Raw genomic sequence first — 25,147 nt, forward strand, 5'->3', positions numbered from 1 at the left:
CCCAATAATTTAGTTTCATATACTCTATCAATTTCCAATTGATTTAGTTTTGCTTCACAATTTGTCCTTGCACCACTTAACACCACAAATTAAGTTTTCTTATCATTTAAATGATAACTTATAAATATCAAAACATTTTTTTAGCTGAATCAACTCAACTTCTATTAACCTCAACACTTCCTTCAAGTATTCTCCTGAACAATATACATGTGTATCATCTGCAAACATAATACATTTTAATCTATTAGATACTGAACAAATATCATTTAAATAACGAGCCTTGTGGAACCACACACACACACACACACACACGCATGTATAAATATATTATATATATACAAACCCCGTTTCCATTTGAGTTGGGGAATTGTGTTCGATGTAAATATAAACAGAATACAATGATTTGCACATTCTTTTCAAGCCATATTCAGTTGAATATGCTACAAAGACAACATATTTGATGTTCAAACTGATAAACATTTTTTTTTTTGCAAATAATCATTAACTTTAGAATTTGATGCCAGCAACACGTGACAAAGAAGTTGGGAAAGGTGGCAATAAATACTGATAAAGTTGAGGAATGCTCATCAAACACTTATTTGGAACATCCCACAGGTGTGCAGGCTAATTGGGAACAGGTGGGTGCCATGATTGGCTATAAAAGCAGCTTCCATGAAATGTTAAGTAATTCACAAACAAGGATGGGGTGAGGGTCACCACTTTTTAAGCAATTTGTCGAAAAGCTTTAGAACAACATTTCTCAACGAGCTATTGCAAGGAATTTAGGGATTTTACCATCTACGGTCCGTAAAATCATCAAAAGGTTCAGAGAACTTGGAGAAACAGTCCTGTCGCATGTGTTACATTTGTCCGATATTTAAATGTTTTTTAGTAAAATAAAGCCACACATTCGACCGTCGACGCCCGCTATCCATGCTTGACTGACTCGCTCGGCTACATAGGCTCGGCTATGCTAACACTTCCGGCGGTGGGCGCTTCTTCGTTGGTGTTCAGCGGCTTCTTCTTCCGGGTCGGCGGACATATCATTTGTTTCCGGTCGGCGGACTGGGTATCGAAACTAGGAATCGAAATTTAAACTTTTGAACAATTCCGGGAGAATCTGAAAGTTAGTCCCGGTTCCAATCGATACTCGATACCCAACCCTAGTCACGGGGGCAGCAGCCTAAGCAGGGAAGCCCAGACTTCCCTCTCCCCAGCCACTTCGTCCAGCTCTTCAAAGGGAATCCCGAGCCGTTCCCAGGCCAGCCGGGAGACATAGTATTCCCAACGTGTCCTGGGTCTTCCCCGTGGCCTCCTACCGGTTGGACGTGCCCTAAATCCTGACCAGATGCCCGAACCACCTCATCTGGCTCCTCTCCATGTGAAGAAGAAGCAGCTTTACTTTGAGTTCCTCCCGGATGACAGAGCTTCTCACCCTATCTCTAAGGGAGAGACCCGCCACACGGCGGAGGAAACTCATTTCGGCCGCTTGTACCCGTGATCTTATCCTTTTGGTCATGACCCAAAGCTCATGACCATAGGTGAGGATGCGAACGTAGATCGACTGGTAAATTGAGAGCTTTGCCTTCCGGCTCAGCTCCTTCCTCACCACAATGGATCGGTACAACGTCCGCATTACTGAAGACGCCGCACCGATCCGCCTGTCGATTTCACGATCCCCTCTTCCCTCACTCGTGAACAAGACTCCTAGGTACTTGAACTCCTCCACTTGGGGCAGGGTCTGCCCCCCAACCCGGAGATGGCATTTCACCCTTTTCCGGGCAAGAACCATTAACTCAGACTTGGAAGTGCTGATTCTCATTCCGGTCGCTTCACACTCGGCTGCGAACCGATCCAGTGAAAGCTGAAGATCCTGGCCAGATCAAACCATCAGGACCACATCATCTGCAAAAAGGAGAGACCTAATCCTGTGGCCACCAAACCGAAACCCCTCAACGCCTTGACTGCGCCTAGAAATTATTTCCATAAAAGTTATGAACAGAATCGCTGACAAAGGACAGCCTTGACGGAGTCCAACCCACACTGGAAATGTGTTTGACTTACTGCCGGCAATGCAGACCATGTTCTGACACTGATCATACAGAGAGTGGACCGCCACAATAAGACAGTCCGATACCCCATACTCTTTGAGCACTCCCCACAGGACTTCCCGAAGGGACACGGTCGAATGCCTTCTCCAAGTCCACAAAGCACATGTAGACTGGTTGAGCAAACTCCCATGCACCCTCAAGGACCCTGCCGAGCGTATACAAAGCTGGTACACAGTTCCACGACCAGGATGAAAACCACAGTGTTCCTCCTGAATCCGAGGTTCGACTATCCGGCGTAGCCTCCTCTCCAGTACACCTGAATAAACCTTACCGGGAAGGCTGAGGAGTGTGATCCCACGTTAGTTGGAACACACCCTCCGGTCCCCCTTCTTAAAGAGAGGGACCACCACCCCGGTCTGCCAATCCAGCGGTACCGCCCCTGATCTGATCCGTACCATACACGGTGTTGACATTGCACTGCTTCCCCTTCCTGAGGCGGCTGAAGGTGGTCTAGAATCGCTTCAAAGCCGCCTGGAAGTCGTTTTCCATGGCTTCTTCCCCTATGTTTGAGTCTTTGCCTCCGCGACCGCTGAAGCTGCACACCGCTTGGCCTGTCGGTACCTGTCCACTGCCTCCGGAGTCCTATGAGCCAAAATAACTCGATAGGTCTCCTTCTTCAGTTTGACGGCATCCCTCACTGCTGGTGTCCACCAACAGGTTCTGGGATTACCGCCGCGACAAGCACCAACTACCTTGTGGCCACAGCTCCAATCAGCCGCCTCCGCAATAGAACATGTTCCACTCGGACTCAATGTCCAGCACCTCCCTCGTGACATGTTCAAATTTCTTCCGGAGGTGGGAATTGAAACTTTCTCTGACAGGAGACTGCCAGACGTTCCCAGCAGACCCTCACAATGCGTTTGGGCCTGCCAAGTCAGTCCGGCATCCTCCCCCACCATCGCAGCCAACTCCCCACCAGGTGGTGATCGGTAGAAAGCTCCGCCCCTCTCTTCACCCGAGTGTCCAAAACATAAGGCCGCAAATCCGATGACACAACTACAAAGTCGACCATGGAACTGCGGCCTAGGGTGTCCTGGTGCCAAGTGCACATATGGACACCCCTTATGTTTGAACATGGTGTTTTTTATGGACAAACTGTGACGAGCACAAAGTCCAATAACAAAACACCACTCGGGTTCAGATCCGGGCGGCCATTCTTCCCAATCACGCCTCTCCAGGTTTCATTGTCGTTGCCAACATGAGCGTTGAAGTCCCCCAGTAGGACAAGGGAATCACCCGGGGGAGCACTTTCCAGTACTCCCTCGAGTGTACCCAAAAAGGGTGGGTACTCTGAACTGCTGTTTGGTGCGTAAGCACAAACAACAGTCAGGACCCGTCCCCCCACCCGAAAGCGGAGGAAGGCTACCCTTTCGGCCACTGGGTTGAACTCCAACGTGCAGGCTTTGAACCGGGGGGCAACAAGAATTGCCACCCCAGCCCGTCGCCTCTCACTGCCGGCAACGCCAGAGTGGAAGAGAGTCCATCCCCTCTCGAGAAAAGTGGTTCCAGAGCCCTTGCTGTGCGTCGAAGTGAGTCCGACTATATCCAGCCGGAACTTCTCCACTTCACGCACCAGCTCAGGCTCCTTCCCCCCAGGGAGGTGACGTTCCACGTCCCAAGAGCTAGCTTCTGTAGCAGAGGATCGGACCGCCAAATTCTCTGCCTTCGGCTGCCGCCCAGCTCACAATGCACCCGACCTCTATAGCCCCTGCTATGGGTGGTGAGCCCATTGGAGGGGTGACCCACATTGCCTCTTTGGGCTGTGCCCGGTCGGGGCCCATGGGAACAGGCCCGGCCACCAGGCGCTCGCCATCGTGCCACACCTCCGGGCCTGGCTCCAGAGCGGGGCCCCGGTGACCCGAGTCTGGGCGAGGGAAATCTGGGTCCATGATTTTTCTTCTTCACAGAGGTCTTCGAGCTGCTCTTTGTCTGATCTCTCAACTAGGACCTGCTTGCCTTGAGAGACCCTACCAGGGGGCATAAAGCCCCCGGACAACATAGCTCCTAGGATCTTTTGGACACTCAAACTCCTCTACCACGATAAGGTGGCAGCTCAGAGAGGAGGTCATACCAAAGACTATAAAAAATTAGAATATATATATTTTTTTTATTGTCATACCAAAGACTATAAAAAAATGTGACCCATTGCCTCCCTTCTTGGCACTCAGCATCATGGGTTGTAATTGGGGGTTATATCACCATAAATGATTCCCGGGCGCGGCACCGCTGCTGCCCACCTCCACCTCACTTCCCAGGGGGTCAAGGGGATGGGTCAAATGCAGAGAACACATTTCAACACACCTAGTGTGTGTGTGACAATCATTGCTACTTTAACTTAAACTTAAACTTTTTTTAATGGATCGCCAGGAGGACGGTTGATAAAATATGGCCGTGACTCGTCGTGAGAAAAGTGTGTTCACTTCAAAATGACACCTTGTGAGTGAATTTGAAAATAAAATATTGTTATGAAACAAACTTTTGTGTGGTGTTGCTTCCTTATTTGTCATCATTTAGCGCTGATTTTAACGTGTAGTGGCAGCAGCTGAACTGAATGTCACACCGTGTCATAATTAAATTGGTCAGCTGGAACAACAGATAGCAGTATCATTAATAATAATAATAATGGGTTAGATTTATTTTGCACTTTTCTATATACTAGACCAGGGGTCGGCAACCCGCGGCTCCGGAGCCGCATGCAGCTCTTTGGCCACTCTGATGAGGCTCAGCTGCACATGGCTCAGCTGCATAATCACCGACCCCCTCCCCCCCGTCATTGTTTTGGGGGGTTTCCGGATTTTGGTGCCTCTCCCGGGGCTATCATTCTCGGACTTTCACTCGGACTACAATAGTGAGGGCGTGCCGTGACAGCTTTACTTTTAACGTCCTCTACAATATGTCATCACCCGCCTTTACACCATGTTATCTGCGTGCCGGCCAGACGCATGCATCTCGCTGCTCCCATCGTCACACGTACGAGATTGCAAGGGATATAGTCAACAGTCATACAGGTTACACTGAAGGTTGTGATATAAACAACTTTAATACTCTTACTAATATGCGCCACACTGTGAACCCACACCAAACAAGAATGAAAAACACATTTCGGGAGAACATCCTCACAGTAACACAACATAAACGCAACATAACAATTACCCAGAAACTTTTGCATCCATGACTCTTTCAGGCTATATTATACACGTCCGCGCCCCCAACTCCGCCCACCTCAACAGACGCATGGAGGGGGGGGGGGGGCGGGGTTTGGTGCTAGCGGGGTGTAAAATATAGCCTGAAAGAGTCATGGAAGATTGGGATTCTGGGTATTTGTTATGTTGCGTTTATGTTGCCACAATAGAGTTTATGCCAATTTATTGTGGCATGTTTTGTAGGGTAAAATAATCCCACACAGCTGACATTTTTACCGTAACTTTTAATTCACACGGTTAGAACACAGACCTGTGAAGTTTTGAAGGTGTTCTGGAATATGCAGAACGGAGTTTAGGGAGCAGCAGAAGAGTGGAATGTATTATTTAAATCGGTGCGTTGGAAAACGTGGACCAGAGTTTTTTTAAAAACTGGATCTGGATCGGCATTTTCCCATGCCTTGCCGATATGCATTTTTTGGCAAATACTGGCGGCTGATCCGATCCAAATATTGGATCGGGACAACCCTAATGTGTACACAGCATTACCCTTCTCGCTTAGCTTCTACTCAAACAATTAGCCAGTCACTGTGGATTTCAGTTCAACAACTGAGGCGGCATAGCTCAGTTGGTAGAGCGACTGTGCCAGCAACTTGGGGGTTGCAGGTTCGATTCCCGCTTCCCCCATCCTAGTCACTGCCGTTGTGTCCTTGGGCAAGACACTTTACCCACCTGCTCCCAGTGCCACCCACACTGGTTTAAATGTAACTTAGATATTGGGTTTCACAATGTAAAGCGCTTTGAGTCAATAGAGAAAAGCGCTATATAAATATAATTCACTTCACTTCACAACTGAAAATACTTCAATAAAGTTATGTTTCCAATGCTCATCGTTGTGCTCATTCATGTCGATGGTGTCATGGTCCACGTCTTGGACCATGTCATACTCTGGTTTTGTTTCTGTTTTGTTATCATCCTGTGTTGTATTTGGCTCTCTTAGGTCCCGGTGGCACTTCCTGGTTTGTTTCTGTTGTCCTAGCAACGCATTTGTGTCACCTGCTTCCCGTGTGATCACGCACACCTGCCCCTGATTTATCTCCTTATTTAAGACCGCTTTTGTTGGACATTCGCTCTCGGACTGTAGTTTGCTATACGCAACAGATGAAGTCGCATTCCCGCATGTTGGGAAAATACTTTTGTTATTTGATTAGCTTCCATGCTATTTTGTTTGTCTGCTTGTCCCTAGTTTACATACCAGCGCTTTTTGTTCATTCTAGCTCCCACGCTAGTTCTGTTGGTTTTTGTTAGTGCCTTTGTGCCAGTGTCTTTGGTTCACGCTGTGTTCCATCCTCCGCTGCACCCACGACAGAACAACTCTTCACCACGATGCCAGCGAGACGTCACAGATGGGGTTTTAACTTTAAGGGGACCGCGTGCGGTAAAGAAATATAGTCCGTTGGCGAGCATGAAAAATACTATGAATGTCTTTCTTTGTTGCTCAAACGACGCCTGCGCTTCTACTGAGTCAAAATGCAGGGAAAGAGAACACAAAAATGCCACAAAAGAAAAAGATCAAATCTGTTATTGCTGCTCAGCAGAAATCTGCAGTTCATATTTTGTGCTTCCAATCAACGTTCTCTCTAATCCTGTGCAATTGCGCACTGCTAATGTGTCCTCTGCACACGGCAAATCTATGCCACTCCAAAATCTAACTAAAAAATAAGCGCATAACAATTTTCAATGTAACTGACGGCCACAACAGAGAAAAACGTTTTCATCATCACCGTTCAATTATTGGAACGTCTGTCGAAACGCTCGAAGGAGGACATGAATTCCGGCGATCCCTTTATTGAGCTAAATTTTTGTCGGCCACAAACACGTGACCAAAACATTGGTAAAAAAGTTCCTATCCAGCAAAATTGGACATTTTCTGCCGCACAAACCTGACCACAACCAAGTTTGTCATTTCAATAGCAGCCGCTCGCACTTTCCCACGTGCACCAACACATGCACTAATGGCACTTAGCCAGTCATGCCTTTACAGACACACAAAAAGCTATAACAATCAAATGTGTGCTTATTCTAGTGTCATTTATTAAGAATCCTAATTTATAAATATTAATCAAGAAATGCTGTTATTTTAAAGAAATACTTATACAAATATAAGATGAGATGCTACCTCAGTAGAAGCATTTAAGTCTCACCTTAAAACTCATCTGTATACTCTAGCCTTTAAATAGACCTCCTTTTTAGACCAGTTGATCTGCCGCTTCTTTTCTTTTTCCTATGTTCCCCCCCCCTCCCTTGTGGAGGGGGTCCGGTCCGATGACCATGGATGAAGTACTGGCTGTCCAGAGTCGAGACCCAGGATGGACCGCTCGTCGGGACCCAGGATGGACCGCTCGCCTGTATCGGTTGGGGACACCTCTACGCTGCTGATCCGCCTCCGCTTGAGATGGTCTCCTGTGGACGGGACTCTCGCTGCTGTCTTGGATCTGCTTTGAACTGAACTCTCGCGGCTGTGTTGGAGCCACTATGGATTGAACTTTCACAGTATCATGTTAGACCCGCTCGACATCCATTGCTTTCGGTCCCCTAGAGGGGGGGGTTGCCCACATCTGAGGTCCTCTCCAAGGTTTCTCATAGTCAGCATTGTCACTGGCGTCCCACTGGATGTGAATTCTCCCTGCCCACTGGGTGTGAGTTGTCCTTGCCCTTTTGTGGGTTCTTCCGAGGATGTTGTAGTCGTAATGATTTGTGCAGTCCTTTGAGACATTTGTGATTTGGGGCTATATAAATAAACATTGATTGATTGATTGATTGATATATATTATACAACCACAAAGTTACAGGAATGTACAGTACACATGATCCCATGCTTACATCTCATTGTGCAACATGTGAATGTTTTAGCGGGAACTAGATGCCAAACCTGAAAGGGTACAATTTGTTTCCAAAGCAGGACCCCTACCCAGACATACAATACTAGTACATAGCTCATGAAAAACATATATTTTTTGTTACTGTCATTGTAAGTGGTCTAAAACACTATTAGTAGAAAATAATCTCATGGAAATTAATGCTGTCATGTGATTATAATAATAAGAAATGTCACTTATTCAGGCAGGTTAGAAATAAGTTCATAATTTTAAAAGAGACTCAACTGTTTGCAAATTGTACTGTTACATTTTTCCAACAAAAAAATTAAGACCACCAAAGGACATGTTTCGTTACCATTAGTGGTTTAACAGAACATTTTAGTGTCTATATTCCCCACAAATTCTGATTATATTGAATCTATATTCAATGATAGCTAGCGTTAGATCAGGAGTCTGCAACCTGCGGCTCTGGAGCCACATGAGGTTCTTTCATGCCTCCGTCGTGGCTCCCTTTGGCTTTGAAACCAAATGTCAACAAATAATGGTTACTTGATCTATTATATTTCATTTTATTTAGTTAGTTCATTTGAATTTTACAATTGTAATTTTGGAGAGTTTCTGGGATCTTGTCATAGGAAAATAAAACCCATGTGAATATATTGTGGATGTAAATGTATGTCACAGCCCTTATGCGACATCTCTTGCTGCCATGCAATTGTATTGTTTTTAGCGGTCAACCCCTAGCAATGACAGATCAAAAAGACAAACATTTTATTTACTTACATTTTTATTAATTTGCTGTTTTTATTGATGACTAGGTAGTTGTTTTCAATTTTTAGTCAAATAAATATGCTGTAGTTGTATGTTTTCAGAATGTTGGAATGAGTTGATTTTTATTTTTGTATTCATTAATAAGGGAAAGAAGAGTGTATTTTGTTTCTAATGTTCAAAATAATTTGATGATTTGCTTTGTTATACCCAGAAATAAATCAAATACATGTTTGATGTCATAAGTGTAACAAAACTATAAGTGGTGTTATCGTCATTTTAGGAATCTAACAAGAGTTTGTGGCTCTAGGTGGGTTTTATTTGGGGGAAACAGGCTAAAATGGCTCTTTGTATGCTGAAGGTTGCCGACCCCTGCGTTAGGTCAACACACAAAGCTAATGTGCGTGTACATGTTACGTATGTGTGGAGTTACATCATTTTGTGCTAAAAGCCATATTCTGCTTTCATGAATAAATGTTTGCCTTTTATCAATCAATCAATCAATGTTTAATTATATAGCCCCAAATCACAAATGTCTCAAAGGACTGCACAAATCATTACGACTACAACATCCTCAGAAGAACCCACAAAAGGGCAAGGAAAACTCACACCCAGTGGGCAGAGAGAATTCACATCCAGTGGGACGCCAGTGACAATGCTGACTATGAGAAACCTTGGAGAGGACCTCAGATGTGGGCAACCCCCCCTCTCTAGGGGACCGAAAGCAATGGATGTCGAGCGGGTCTAACATGATACTGTGAAAGTTCAATCCATAGTGGCTCCAACACAGCCGCGAGAGTCCAGTTCAAGCGGATCCAAGACAGCAGCGAGAGTCCCGTCCACAGGAAACCATTTCAAGCGGATCAGCAGCGTAGAGATGTCCCCAACCGATACAGGCGAGCGGTCCATCCTGGGTCCCGACGAGCGGTCCATCCTGGGTCTCGACTCTGGACAGCCAGTACTTCATCCATGGTCATCGGACCGGACCCCCTCCACAAGGGAGGGGGGGACATAGGAGAAAGAAAAGAAGCGGCAGATCAACTGGTCTAAAAAGGAGGTCTATTTAAAGGCTAGAGTATACAGATGAGTTTTAAGGTGAGACTTAAATGCTTCTACTGAGGTAGCATCTCGAACTGTTACCGGGAGGGCATTCCAGAGTACTGGAGCCCGAACGGAAAACGCTCTATAGCCCGCAGACTTTTTTTGGGCTCTAGGAATCTCTAATAAGCCGGAGTCTTTTGAACGCAGATTTCTTGCCGGGACATATGGTACAATACAATCGGCAAGATAGGCTGGAGCTAGACCGTGTAGTATTTTATACGTAAGTAGTAAAACCTTAAAGTCACATCTTAAGTGCACAGGAAGCCAGTGCAGGTGAGCCAGTATAGGTATATATGTATGTATATATGTTTATAAAGGTATATACAGTACAGGCGTAATATGATCAAACGTTCTTGTTCTTGTCAAAAGTCTAGCAGCCGCATTTTGTACCAACTGTAATCTTTTAATGCTAGACATGGGGAGACCCGAAAATAATACGTTACAGTAGTCGAGACGAGACGTAACAAACGCATGGATAATGATCTCGGCGTCTTTAGTGGACAAAATGGAGCGAATTTTAGCGATATTACGGAGATGAAAGAAGGCCGTTTTAGTAACGCTTTTAATGTGTGACTCAAAGGAGAGAGTTGGGTCGAAGATAATACCCAGATTTTTTACAGAGTCACCTTGTTTTATTATTTGGTTGTCAAATGTTAAAGTTGTATTATTAAATAGAGGTCGGTGTCTAGCAGGACCGATAATCAGCATTTCCGTTTTTTTGGCATTAAGTTGCAAAAAGTTAGCGGACATCCATTGTTTAATTTCATTAAGACACGCTTCCAACTGACTACAATCCGGCGTGTTGGTCAGCTTTAGGGGCATGTAGAGTTGGGTGTCATCAGCATAACAGTGAAAGCTAATACCGTATTTGCGTATGATGTCACCCAGCGGCAGCATGTAGATGCTGAAGAGTACAGGGCCAAGGACCGAACCTTGGGGAACTCCACACGTTACCTTAACATAGTCCGAGGTCACACTGTTATGGGAGACGCACTGCATCCTATCAGTAAGATAAGAGTTAAACCAAGACAGGGCTAAGTCTGACATACCAATTCGTGTTTTGATACACTCTAATAAAATATTATGATCGACGGTATCGAAAGCAGCGCTAAGATCGAGGAGCAGCAACATAGATGACGCATCAGAGTTCATCGTTAGCAATAGATCATTAGTCAATTTTGCGAGGGCTGTCTCAGTCGAGTGATTTACCCTGAAACCGGATTGAAAGGTTTCACATAGATTGTTAAACGCTAAGTGTTCATTTAGCTGCTCTGCAACAATTTTTTCGAGGATTTTCGAAATAAAGGGAAGGTGAGACACCGGTCGGTAGTTTACCATGAGGTCAGGATCGAGGTTAGGTCTTTTAAGGAGAGGATGAATAACCGCTTTTTTGAATGCAAGGGGAACAGTGCCCAAGGAAAGTGATAAGTTTATAATATTTAGCACTGATGGACCTAATAATACAAAAAGCTCTTTAATAAGTTTCCCAGGAAGTGGGTCAAGTAAACATGTTGTTTGTTTTATTCCATTTACACGTTGTAACAATTCTTCTAATGTTATTTCATCAAAACGAGAGAAACTATTTTGGAGGGCAGTATCCGCCGTATATACAATCGTGTCAGTGTTACTATAACCCCGTTGTAGCTGGGACGCATTGTCTTTAATCTCCTTTCTAATGACTTCAATTTTCTTATTAAAGAACTTCATAAAGTCATCTGCCGAATGGGTGGAGCTACTGGAAGGAGTCCCTTGTTGGGTTAGCAATGCTACTGTACTAAACAAAAATTTTGGATCGTTTTTATTAATGCGGATGAGATTTGAGTAATAATTAGTTTTAGCTAAGGTAAGCATGCGTTTATAAGTTATTAAACTATCACTCCATGCTTGATGGTGCACCTCAAGTTTAGTCGTGCGCCATTTGCGTTCCAGCTTTCTACATAATAATTTCTGAGCTCTAGTTTCTTCAGTAAACCATGGCGTACGCCTTTTTGGAGCCTTTTTTAACTTCAGCGGTGCTATGTTATCAATGGTTTCGCGCAGGGCGTTGTTAAAGTTGTTAGTGAGGTTATCAATAGAGCCCACATACTTTGGGAACGGTGCCATTACCGAGGGCAGTAGGTCCGCAAGAGTCGTCGTTGTGGCAGCATTAATGTTGCGGCTGCTATATGGGGTATTCATATGGATATTAAAGTCCCCCATTATAATTATATTATCGGCGTGCGTCACTAGATCAGCAACAAACTCTGAGAATTCACTAATAAAATCCGAATAGGGCCCTGGGGGGCGGTAGATAACGGCCAGGCACAGAGGCAGAGGTGTGGCAGACTTCATAGAAACCACCTCAAACGATTTATATTTATTATTTAAGTTAGGACTAAAGTTAAAGTTTTCGTTGTATATTAGTGCGACACCCCCTCCCCTTTTGAGGTGACGGGCAATATGCGCATTCGTATAGTTAGGAGGGGATGCCTCATTTATCGCAAAAAAGTCGTCTGGTTTAAGCCAGGTTTCGCTAAGACCGATGACGTTAAGGTTGTTGTCTCTAATGACCTCATTGACTAATAACGTTTTGGGAGACAAAGATCTGATGTTTAGAAAGCCCATATTATAGGTAGTGGGCTGTTTTAAGGAGTTGTTGATAAAATTATCCGTAGTAGCAATATTAATAATGTTGCGTTTATTATGCGCGGTGTACTTAAAATAATTACGACCATATCTAGGAATTGATATGACGGGAATTTTTAGACATTGTGTTAACATTATCAGATTTTTTACCTAATTTAAACAAATCACCGTTCCTGGGGACTGACTCCATTGAAAACCTATCAGTGTCACTTCTCATTCTGGCATGTGTATGCGTGGCATTATGATCAGTAATGGACATGCATGTGCTGTCAGTCATGTTATGTTACTGATACATGCTAGTGGACTATACTTTTATAGTATTACTTGGCTATAAAAAGCTGAATGAGGTCTTATTAGTATGAGTGCACATGTGTGTTACTGTATATTGTTGTTTGAGTGCTAATATTATAATTGTTATATAGAACACTTCGTATTACTTTTAATTTTTTACTGTGCCACTAAATGTTTATAGTATTAAATGAAAACATTTGCTAGCAAAAAAGCAAGGCGTACATCCCATATCATTGAATGTATATTCTATCAGGACAACAACAACATGACTGCAAATTGTTAGTTGCTTCTCTCGGACTGTTTCTGTGTACGTGCACACGCTCCCAGTGTGTGTACGAGACAGCAGTAAGTGACAAGCATGAACGCCAAACTAATTCCTAACCAGTTTTATTCAATTTAATTATCCATCCATTTTGTACCACTTGTCCCCTTCGGGGTCGCTGGAGCCTATCTCAGTTAGTAATTGTGAAAAAAAATGGACATTTAAAAATATGTATATGTTCTGTTAAACCACTAATAGTAACATAAGCAAGCTGGTGACGATCGAGTTATTTTTTTTTGTAAGAAAAAAACTAACTTTAAACAATTTGCAAACGGACACTTTAATTTTAGCTGTTGTATTGATTTGCTGACTACCTCTGTAACAAAACCTAGGAATGTTTTTTGTTGATTATCCATGTTCTTCTTTAGTTACAATACTCTGTTCCATGAATCTTCTTTCATCTGCATGCCAGATTGTTTACTTTCACTTGACAAGGCTACTCCATTCACTTCAATTATACCAAATGTCCATTTCTTGTTAACAATCAAATATAAAGTTAGTAAACATTTGAGAGTAAGAAGCAAACAAACCTGTTCTGTGTAACACAACTTGATGTTTCTTGAAAACAGCTTCCAGTAGTTGATAGTTTTCCTCCTTTGTTCTAGAAAGTTCCGCCTCGTATTCTGCTATCGTTCTTTCTAACACTACAAATATTTCTTCAACAGCAGCAGTTAGTCGCTGATCCACCAACGCTCTCAACATTTGTAATGTAGACATTTTCACACAATCACAACACTTTACTCTCACACTTGATCTCTACTTAGCGATGTGTTGATAACTTCTGTGTCTTCTGTTAGCAGCTAACAAGCTAAGCTAACTAGCCAGCTAAGCTAACTAACAAGCAAAGATAGCACGAGAAGCGGCACAGTGCTTCTAGCGCATCCAGACCACTTTATCCTTAACTAAAGAATCAAATATGTATGTTATACGACGTAAATATTTCAAACTGTAGAACAAATAATAAGACTGACTTATTAGCGTCCTGCTCGCGGCTTTCTGTGTCGATGTGCTTTCACGACAGTTAGCACACTTGACGTTACAAGGCAGTCCTGCTCTGTTCTGCCGCCTTCCGTTTACGCCAGAAGCTGGGAATGACGTCACAGCCGAGTGGAGGAGGAGAAAACACAGAGACTATTTTCACATGAATGTATCTTCAAGACACTTGACACATTTGGCTTCGGCAATTTTTTTCTGCAAAACAATGAAGACTTTGTACTGCAATGGTAATGGCTCCATAACGCTCAAATCTGCTAAATAGCATTCTATTTTAGTTACATTATTTTACAACACCCTGGCGCTGATTTGTACTGTTTTTGTACTTATTTTTATTATTATTATTTATCGATTGTTTGTAAATGTTGCAGTTTTATAAATAAAGGTTTATAAAAAAAATAAACAAAGGAAGGCAGCAGAACAGAGCAGTACTGCCGATTCTTGGTCCGCGGTCACTGGAGACGAAACGGTCGGTGGAAGCTTCCGGAAGGAGAGACGCGGAACTACCAAACATTTGGAGTGAATTTGGCGGCGGCGAGAGTGTCTAAATCTGTTTTGGCGGTTGAGCATAAGCTGTTTTGTGACTGGATGGAGATGGAAGGGGATAGTGACGGGATGTATGAGGATAGTATGGAAATGGGTAGGACTAGAGGGGAGAGAGGAAAGAAGGGGAGAGGAGGGAGTGAAGGAAAGTAGAGTGCGAAAAGAGTGCATGAAGACGATGAAGAGGTTGATAAGAGGAAAAGGGTTATGGTGGATGAATATAAGATCATTTATACATTTAAATCAAACCAAGATATGAATGACATTAGTTTGATGACACTGGTTAAGGGATTAAAGAAGGACATTGGAGAGGTGGAGATAGCGAAGGTGCTCAGGGACGGACGGCTGTTGATTAATTGCAAAAATGGAGAGCAAAAGAACAAAGCAATGCGATTACAAAAACTGTGCAACAAAATAATAAAGGAAAAAATCAAAGTGGGAGAACGAAAGGGGGCAAGAGGAGTCGTGACAGGACTCCCAAGAGGAGAACATTTAGATGATCTGAAAAAAGAAATAAAAGGAGGAACTGTCACTATGATGAAAAGAATGATGGCATTTAGGAACGGTGAAAAGACTGAGAGTGAATCCGTGTTAGTGCAATTTGCAGAGGAGGTCCTACCAGAGAGAATCATGATTGGGTATCTAAGCTTCTATGTTAGAGCTTACGTGCCACCCCCAGTACGTTGTTTCAAGTGCCAACGCTATGGGCACATAGTAGTGTGTGTCATGCTAAGATGAGATGTGGACGGTGTGGAGAAAATGAACAGGTCAAGTGCTGTAATTGTGGCGGGAATCACACAGCAGCGTATGGGGGCTGCATCATAAGGAAACAGGCAACAGAAGTACAGCAAATCAGAGTTGAAAGAAATATTACATACGCAGAGGCAGTTAAAATAAGAAATCAAGAAAGTGCAGAACAGGACAGAAGTGAAAATAGTTCAATAAATAAAAAACAAGAGGCAGCAAATACAGGAATTTCCATGGACAAACTAGTTGTATTCCTGGCTTACGTAATAAATTGTACAGAACAGGCTAGAAACAAGACTGAGAAAATCAAAATAATTGTCAAAGCAGCAGCAAAGTTTTTAAATGTAAAAGAACTATCCTGGGAACAGGTGCAAGGTGAGCTACAGAAAGTAGACGAGACCGAGTCATGTGACCACAATCCAACGCCATGTTCATTGTTCAGTGGAATGCCAGAAGTTTGATAGCAAACGGACAGGAATTAAAGGGATATATTAATAATATGAAAAGTAAACCACAAATAATATGTTTTCAAGAAACATGGCTGAAGCCAAAATTAAACTTTATAATAAAAGGATATATAACGATACGTAAAGATAGGAATGATGGGCAAGGAGGAGGATGTGCCATATTTATTAAGGAAGATATGCATTATTCAATATTAAAAGTAAAACAAGAACTAGAGATAGTAGGAGTAGAAGTATGGAATAATAAAGAAAGATACAAAGTACTAAACTTCTATAATCCATGCAAGAAATTAGAAATTCACCAACTAGAAACCATAATGGAGCACTGGAGTGGCAATATTATTTGGTGTGGTGACTTTAATGCACATAGCACAATGTGGGGTGAAAGGGATGACTGGAATGGGGAAACATTGGAAGCACTTTTGGAGGAAAAAGAAGTGGTGTGTGTGAATGATGGGTCGGGAACAAGGTTAGATGTCGTCACGGGTAAAGAAACAGCAATAGATTTAACACTAGTGTCACAAGGGTTAGCAGGAAAGGTGGAGTGGGAAGTAAATAAATACAGCACAATGGGAAGTGATCACTATCCAATCTTCATTCACATAAACATAAATCATAGGACAGAAAGCACTAGGATAGAAGGAAGATGGAAGTATAATCATGGTGACTGGGGGAAATTTAGGGAAATTACCGACATAACTTTAAAGGAAGTAGATATAAATCAAGATATTGAACAATTAAATACAGATATTACGGGGTGCATAATAGAAGCAGCCGAACAGAGCATACCAAGGAATAGTATAGGGAGAAGAAGGAAGATAGTGCCGTGGTGGACACAAGAGTGCACAGATGCAATACAAGAACGGAATAGAGCATTTAGAATATTGAGAAGAACACATCATTTCCAAGACATGATCCAATATAAAAGGCATCAAGCTAGAGTAAGGTATGTTATTAAAAAAACAAGAAAACACCATTGGAGAACTTTTTGTGAAACACTAAATAGAACTACTCCTTTAAGCCAGGTGTGGGGAATGATCAAGAGAATGTCAGGGCTCAGAAAAGAACATAAAAATCATGTGATGAAAGATGGAACGCGGAGTGTGGGAGGAAATAAAGAAAAAGCAGAACTTTTAGCAAAAACCTTTGTTAAAGTGCACAGTAATGATCATTTGAGAAATGTAGAAAAACAAAAGAGAGAAGAAACAATTAGTTTAAATATTGAGGAAATGAAGGAAGACAACGATAATAGTTTTACCAACACTATGGATATGACATTTTCTTTGGATGAAATGGTTCCAATTTTAAAAAAAGTTAAAAATACGACGCCAGGGAAAGACCTGGTGAGTTATCAAATGATCAAAAATTTAGGTAGCATCGGCAAAGAAGTGGTCTTGAAATTATATAATAGGATATATGAAGAAGGAAAATGAGCAGCTGAGTGGAAAACAGCTGTAATAATTCCAATATGCAAGCCAGGGAAAGATCCGGAAGAGGCAGGAAATTATAGGCCGATAGCATTGACCTCAAATTTGGGCAAAGTAATGGAAAAAATGATTAATGAAAGATTAATATATTATTTAGAGTCAAAAGAAATTATAAAAAACTACCAAAGTGGTTTTGGCAAAGCAAGAAGCACAAATGACCCAGCAGTGCAGCTGGAAGAGGAAATTAGAAAAGGACAAATAAATAAAGAAAGTATAATTGCGGTATTTTTTGACATAGAGAAAGCGTATGATATGTTGTGCAAACAGGGGTTGCTGATGGAACTAAATAAGATTGGGATTAGAGGAAGAATGTACAGATGGATAAAAGACTTTTTAACAAGTAGAACATTATTAGTAAAGATAGAGAATGAATATAGCAGAGAATACAAAGTGGAAAATGGGACCCCACAAGGGAGTATGATAAGTCCAGTACTATTTTCCATCATGATAAATGAAGTTTTTAGTGAAGTGGAAGGGTTAGTGGAGGTGGCATTGTTTGCTGATGATGGAGTGATGTGGAAGAGAGGTAGAAATACAAATCATATAGAAAAGAAGATTCAAAGAACGGTAAATAATGTTCAAGACTGGGGGACGGCTTGGGGTTTAAGATTCTCTGTTGGAAAGACAAAAGTCATACATCTTACGAAGAGGAAAGTACAAAACAAGCTCCAAATAAAACTCTATGGAGAAAACATAGAAGTGGTACAAGTATTTAAATATTTAGGAATATGGTTTGATAAAAATATGAACTGGTCAACCCACATCAGCAAAATAGTGGAGAAAAGTAAAAAGGTGTTAAATATAATGAGGGCTTTGAGGGGTAAAGATTGGGGGGCTGATAGGTTGACATTGAAAACAATATATATCACTTTAATTCCATCTGGTATCGACTACGGATGCATTATTTATCGATCTGCTTCAAAAACTCTACTTGAGAAAATAGACCGGATCCAGTCGCAGGCGTTAAGATTATGTTGTGGAACTACTAAATCTACTCCAGTGGCAGCATTACAAGTAGAAATGAATGAAAAACCTTTGGACTTGAGGAGAGATCAACTCTCAGCAGTTTATTGGGCAAACTTAAAAGGATCCAAGCAAGGACATCCAACCCGTCAAGTGCTAATAAACTGCCAAGAAAAAGGGAAGAAAAAAATGAATAGTTTTGGGTGGATAATAGGAGATATATGCATCAAAGCACAAATTGACAATATTAAAGTGAGCCCTACAGTACCAATTCCTGCAATACCACCGTGGATGTATGACGACCCAAAGGTAAACATGTAATTACTGAAGAATAGAAATTTAAATAGTTACCAGATAGAACAATGGATTGAGGAAATGTTTTTTGACAACATCATGATATTCACAGATGCATCAAAAACTATAAATAGTAAAGTAGGAGCTGCTGCAGTTATCCCACAAGGAAATATAGTGTTGAATAAAAGAATCAGTGATTAACTATCTGTTTTTACGGGGGAATTGGTAGCAATTTATATGGCAGTTAACTGGATAGAGGAAAACAAAGCAAGGAAAGTAGTCGTGTGCTCGGACTCCAGCAGTGCATTGATGAGCATAAAAAACATAGCATCAGAAACAAGACTAGATATAGTTTATAAAATAGTTCAGGCAATCTACAGGATAAATAAAGCGGGAGGTGTGGTAACATTTCTCTGGGTTCCTGCTCATGTAGGAGTTGTGGGGAATGAGTTAGCTGTTTGATACGCAAAACAAGCAAGCACTAAAACAGAAGTAAACATGGAGATGAAGCACAGTAAAGAAGAAGTGAAGAGCATCATTAAGATAGAACACAATAAAAAGTGGCAGGATAATTGGAATAAGGAAACAAAAGGTAGAGAGTTTTACAAAGTCCAGAGGAAAGTAGGTGTCATGAGAGGAGGAATAGAAATAGGAAGGAAGAAGACATTATTAATGGAATGAGATTAGGACATACATATCTAAATAGTTCACTAAAATTGATAGGAAAACATAATACATGGCTGTGTGATTTTTGCCACCAGATAGAGAATGTTGACCATGTCTTAATACAATGTAGGAAATATAATAGAGAAAGAGAAATACTGGAAAATAAGTTAGCAAAAGAAAATATTAGGTTAGAAGTGGGAGATATATTAGGATTGCATTCATAAAACAAAGGATATAAAGCAATATAAACATATTTAAAAAACACTGGGTTAAGTAAAAGAATATAGAGTAGGGATCCACCTCGGTCCACACTCCATTACAGTAGGTGGCGCTAATGCACACCACAAGGTTGCTTGCCAACCGACATAAAAACAAAAGAAGAAGAAGAAGAAGTGTTTCACTGGGACAATAGTGAGTAGTGCACACTTCCTTCAAACACGTGTTTCACTGGGACAATAGTGAGTGGTGCACACTTCCTTCAAACACGTGTTTCACTGGGACAATAGTGAGTGGTGCACACTTCCTTCAAACACGTGTTTCACTGGGACAATAGTGAGTGGTGCACACTTCCTTCAAACACGTGTTTCACTGGGACAATAGTGAGTGGTACACACTTCCTTCAAACACGTGTTTCACTGGGACAATAGTGAGTGGTGCACACTTCCTTCGCCCGGCCACAGAAGACAAAAAAGAGTTGCTGGTGTAACAATAGGAAGAATATATTCCACTCCTCTCTTGTACACGCGGCTTATGAGGTAATATACATGATATATTTTCATATTATTTATCTTATTTACCTCATATGTTGTTCGAAGCTAACGTGCTAGCGTTAGCCCGCTAGCAGGCCTTTGTAGCAAATGTTAGCGTTTTTTTTTTTTTGGAGGAGTGTATTTTATATGTTCTCTATGAGAATTATATTGACTTATTTAATACTTTAACTGTTTTTTGTTGTATATTACAGTCACGCTTAACATCATTAAATATTTGTTACTAGAAAGAAACGAACGTCTTGTAATTTAAGTCTGGAATAAGTCACATGGTATAATAATAATAATAATACATTTTATTTGGTATAGCGCTTTTCATTGTACTCAAAGATGCTTTACAGGATGAAAAAAAAGTATTGTTATTGTGATGACAGTGTAATATAATGTATTATTGCAGTGGTCTGCTTTATGTTGGTGTCAACTTTATTAGCAATAAATACAAATGATGTTTGCACGCACTTCTATTACCTTGATAACATCCATCCATCCATTTTCTACCGCTTGTCCCTATTTGGTGTTGCGGGGGGGTGTTGGAGCCTATCTCAGCTGCATTGGGTGGACATATCATGGAAATTAAATCGACTGATGTTTGTTATTATGAATACACTATTTGCACAATTGTAAGCGAGTAATGCTTATTCAGTCAGACTAAAATAAATATTTAATTAAATAAATGTTAAATATTAAAAATAGCTTTAATATACTGCACACAAAATGAATTTGCATCAATATTTTGTATGTAGTCGAAACATGAGGTACCCAAATATTGTAAATATTTGTTTACATTTATGAATTTGTATATATATATATATATATATATATATATATATATATATATATATATATATACATATATGTATATATTTATATATATACTCGCTGGCACTTGTTCCAAGTGCTTCACTGCACTTCTGTTTGTTTTCTGTTGGGTTAAAAATGTTGCTTTCGCAGAAGAAAGTTAAAGTAGCAATGATTGTCACACACACACTAGGTGTGGTGAAATGTGTCCTCTGCATTTGACCCATCCCCTTGATCATCCCTTGGGAGGTGAGGGGAGCAGTGGGCAGCAGCAGTGCTGCGCCCGGGAATCATTTATGGTGATTTAACCCCCAATTCCAACCCTTGATGCTGAGTGCCAAGCAGGTAGGTAATGGAGAACAAGGAGAGGATATTGTGTGTAAAAGTAAAGCCAACGGACCACAGCTCTGTAGTCCTGGTCACCGTTGACGTGAGGTGGGACTATTTTGGAGGTGCACGTCAAGGTTGGCTGGTAGGTTGGTAGTGGGAGGAGCCAGTTGGCGTCACTTGATGCTGCAGCACAATGACACTTTTATACGTGCAGACTGACTTCATGCAGTCATGACGGTATTAAAATCCCAGCAGGAGGTTTTCTATAAGTTGTTACTTTTTGATCAATTACACAATTCATAATAATCAATAACTGATGATTATTCCATGTGTAGAAGAACATCACCACAGAGTGGAGTCAGTTCACTTGGAAAATATTATATTTGATAGATTAAAAAATATTTGACACATCACAGCTGAAGTTTGTTTGTGTTGTCTTGCAGACGTCCAACAGATGAACGCTCGTCAAGAAGAACGTCCCCTTCAGCAGCAGGAGGATCCACAGCCCCCCCACATTAAAGAGGAAGAGGGGGATCTCTGGGTTACTCAGGAAAAAGAGTTTCTTCTAGGACAGGAGGAGGCTGATGTCAGCAAGTTTCCACTGACTGTTGTCTCTGTGAAGACTGAAGAGCATGAAGACAAACCACCTGAGTCCTCACAGCTTCATCACAGTCCAAGTAAGCACAACATCCACATATCATCTAATACAATGTTTGTGACACATGTTCATCCGGGGGCCACATTTATCACTAAAGATGGAGATATATTTGCTTTTTAACACCACCATTTAAAAATGAATGCTCATCAATCATCAACAGTGTAATTGCTGGGGTGTAACCATGTGACCTAGAGGCCGTCCTCCTTACCTCACGTGGTCAAATGAAGGCAAACGTTCAATATGGCTTCTGTTTATTTACCTTAGCAGCACATATGTCAGCATATTTCAAAGGTTTAGTGGTGAAGATAAGAGATGTATACCAAGTACCATTTTTTTTAGTACTGGTTCCTAAAGGTCTACTGAAAGCCACTACTAGCGACCACACAGTCTGATAGTTTATATATCAATGATGAAATATTAACATTGCAACACATGCCAATACGGCCTTTTTAGTTTACTAAATTGCAATTTTAAATTTCCCGGGAGTTTCGTCTTAAAAACGTTGTGTTACGATGACGTCTACGCAAGATGTCACGGGTTTTTAGGAAGTATGAGCGCTGCACACACACACAGCTAAAAGTCGTCTGCTTTAACGGCATAATTACACAATATTTTGGAGATCTGTGTTGCTGAATCTTTTGCAATTTGTTCAATTAATATTGCAGAAGTCAACGTAGAAAGATGGAGTTGGGAAGTTTTAGCCTTTAGCCACACAAACACATGGTGATTCCTTGTTTAAAATTCCTGGAGGTGAAACTTTACTATGCATCAGAGCGCGGTCAAGCGAACATGAATCACGACAGAATGTCAACCAGCAGGTTCGGTGAGATAATTGTGGTTAAAACGTCGCTTCTTATCGGAGAAAAGCTGAGCTTGTGCCATCCATAAAGCTGCCGTCAACTCCCCTGAGACACTGGCGTCAAGACACCCGTGGAGACACACCTCCGACTATCAGGTACTATTAAACTCACTAAAACACTAGCAACACAATAGAAAGATAAGGGATTTCCCAGAATTATCTTAGTAAATGTGTCTAAAAACATCGGAATCCATCCAAATGCAATCGTGTTTTTTTTTTTTCTAGTCCGTCGCTATCAATATCCTCAAACACGAATCTTTCATCCGCGCTCAAATTAATGGGGAAATTGTCGTTTTTTCGGTCCGAATAGTTGTTTTTGTTGGAGGCTCCCATTAAAAACAATGTGAATATGTGAGGAGCCATAACACGGGTGACGTCATCGTCTACGACTTCCTGTAAAGGCAGGGCTTTTCTGTTAGCGACCAAAAGTCGTGGATGTTCTCTACTAAATCCTTTCAGCAAAAATGTGGCAATATCGCGAAATGATCAAGTATGACACATAGAATGGACCTGCTATCCCCGTTTAAATAAAATCTCATTTCTGTAGGCCTTTAAATCTAATCGTTTGAATTTAGAGGACAACTGCACTTTTTGGGGGAATTTTTTCTATCCTTCACAATCATTATGAAAGACATGACAATTGATATATATATTTTTAAATCACATTCTAACTCATAAATGTAAATAAAAGTCCACTTGCAATGGAGCCAATGAGAGGTCCTCTATAACCATCCAAAAAGCACCAACAATACTACATTTGCATTTTGTGACTTGAATACCAACCAAGTATTAGTGATGTTGTTATTATAAGTGGCCTCTCACCTGGATAATAGAAGGATGAGGACGTACTCTGACAAGTTGGTTCCCTTTGACAGCCAATTTAGGCCCGAAAAGAGGCTTGGCTTCACCCCCCATACCGTGCGACGATTATGAGTCTTTCCTCATCTAAACGGGAATATAACAAGATTCTATCAGTCTGCGTTATAGTGACAGCAGACATTGTACAGTAAGTGATGTTTTATTATGTTTGTTGGCTCTCAGGAAGTCTGCAGTGTGTAATATTCAGTGATGTTGAAAAAAAAAAGCACATGTAGTGATGCTTTTTTGAAAGTGATGCGCTAATAAGCAAAAATACGTAAATATTCCATCTTTTTAAAAATGTACCTATTACTAAATGACATATATACCTACTGCATGTACATAAAACCTTAATGGAGGTGTTTGGATGCTTTTTAAGTTATTTTTAGGCGGAATAGTGCGACTACAATTGCCTCTATTGTAAAGAGATTTTGATCGCATTTATTACTATTTAGAATGCATAAAAAAGTAAATCATGTGTTCTTAATAGGCAAAATAAATTACAAAAGTGCGGTTTCCTTTTAAATGAAGTGAAGTATATTTATTTAGCGCGTTTCTCTTGTGACTCAGAGGGCTTTACATATTGAAACCCATGATCTAAGTTACATTTAAACCAGTGTGGGTGGCACTGGGAGCAGGTGGGTAAAGTACCTTGCTCAAGGACACAACGGCAGTGAGTAGAGGCCACCACAGTGGATATGTTTATTTTACTTTTTATTCATGTATGTATGTAGAAGTGTCTGGTTGTATCTGCTGCTTTAATGTCTTTAATGTCCTCTGTGTTCTTTGATGTTTGATGTTTCCCTCTTACACACATGTAAGAGGGATGTGTACTATGGCCATGAGTTGTTGTTTTTCTTTTTTTCTTTTTTTTTATTTTTTATTTTATTTTTATTTTTTTTTTCCCTTGGCCTCAGTCTGCACTCCCACTCCAGGGCCTAGGCTAAGACCGATTTTTTAAATTTTATTTTAATCTTCTATTTTCCCCCCCCCCCCCCTTGTTTACCTGTATGTCATCTTGTTTGTAAGGGGCGCTGGAAGCCGGCAGACCCATCAGCGATCCTGTTCTGTCTCCCTGTAATGTTTGTCTGATCTTGAATGGGATTGTGCTGAAAATTGTAATTTTCCTGAAGGAACTCTCCTGACGGAATAAATAAAGTACTATCTAATCTAATCTAATCTAGAATCGAACCTGAAACCGTCGAGTTGCCTTAGAATGTATTAAATTCTATCAAAATCTCGTAAAAATCGTAAAAAAATCCTAGAAATGTCTCAATAATCCCATGAAGAATATTTTTATTTAGGAACTTTGTAATGTAACGTGTTTCTATCTACACTTCTGTTAAAATGTAATAATCACTTATTCTTCTGTTTTGTTAAAATGTAATAATCACTTGTTTTATTGTTTTATTGTATACTTTAGTTTTGGCTGATACTACAAATGTAGGTATCGATCCAGTACCAAATAGTTTCAGAAGCAGAA

At 41.1% G+C, this 25,147-nt stretch overlaps 2 protein-coding genes across 4 annotated transcripts in view; one reads left to right on the forward strand and one right to left on the reverse strand.

The window, feature by feature from the left end:
* LOC133546175 (zinc finger protein OZF-like) overlaps window positions 1–25,147 on the reverse strand; it is a 396,978-nt gene that overhangs the window by 202,642 nt on the left and 169,189 nt on the right. The window lies entirely within an intron of this gene.
* The window catches only part of LOC133546194 (zinc finger protein 177-like), a 30,947-nt gene continuing 25,797 nt past the window's right edge, over window positions 19,998–25,147 (forward strand). Inside the window, exons 1-2 of one of the 3 annotated variants that reach the window (XM_061892090.1) lie at window positions 19,998–20,149; window positions 21,733–21,966. In XM_061892090.1, coding sequence (XP_061748074.1) covers window positions 21,744–21,966 — 223 coding nt within the window. In that variant the 5' untranslated portion in view covers window positions 19,998–20,149; window positions 21,733–21,743. The remainder of the gene's footprint in view (window positions 20,150–21,732; window positions 21,967–25,147) is intronic. The other 2 variants (XM_061892088.1, XM_061892089.1) reach the window with 2 other exon arrangements.

This window comes from Nerophis ophidion, linkage group LG29, assembly GCF_033978795.1.
Source record: "Nerophis ophidion isolate RoL-2023_Sa linkage group LG29, RoL_Noph_v1.0, whole genome shotgun sequence".
Taxonomy (NCBI): domain Eukaryota; kingdom Metazoa; phylum Chordata; class Actinopteri; order Syngnathiformes; family Syngnathidae; genus Nerophis; species Nerophis ophidion.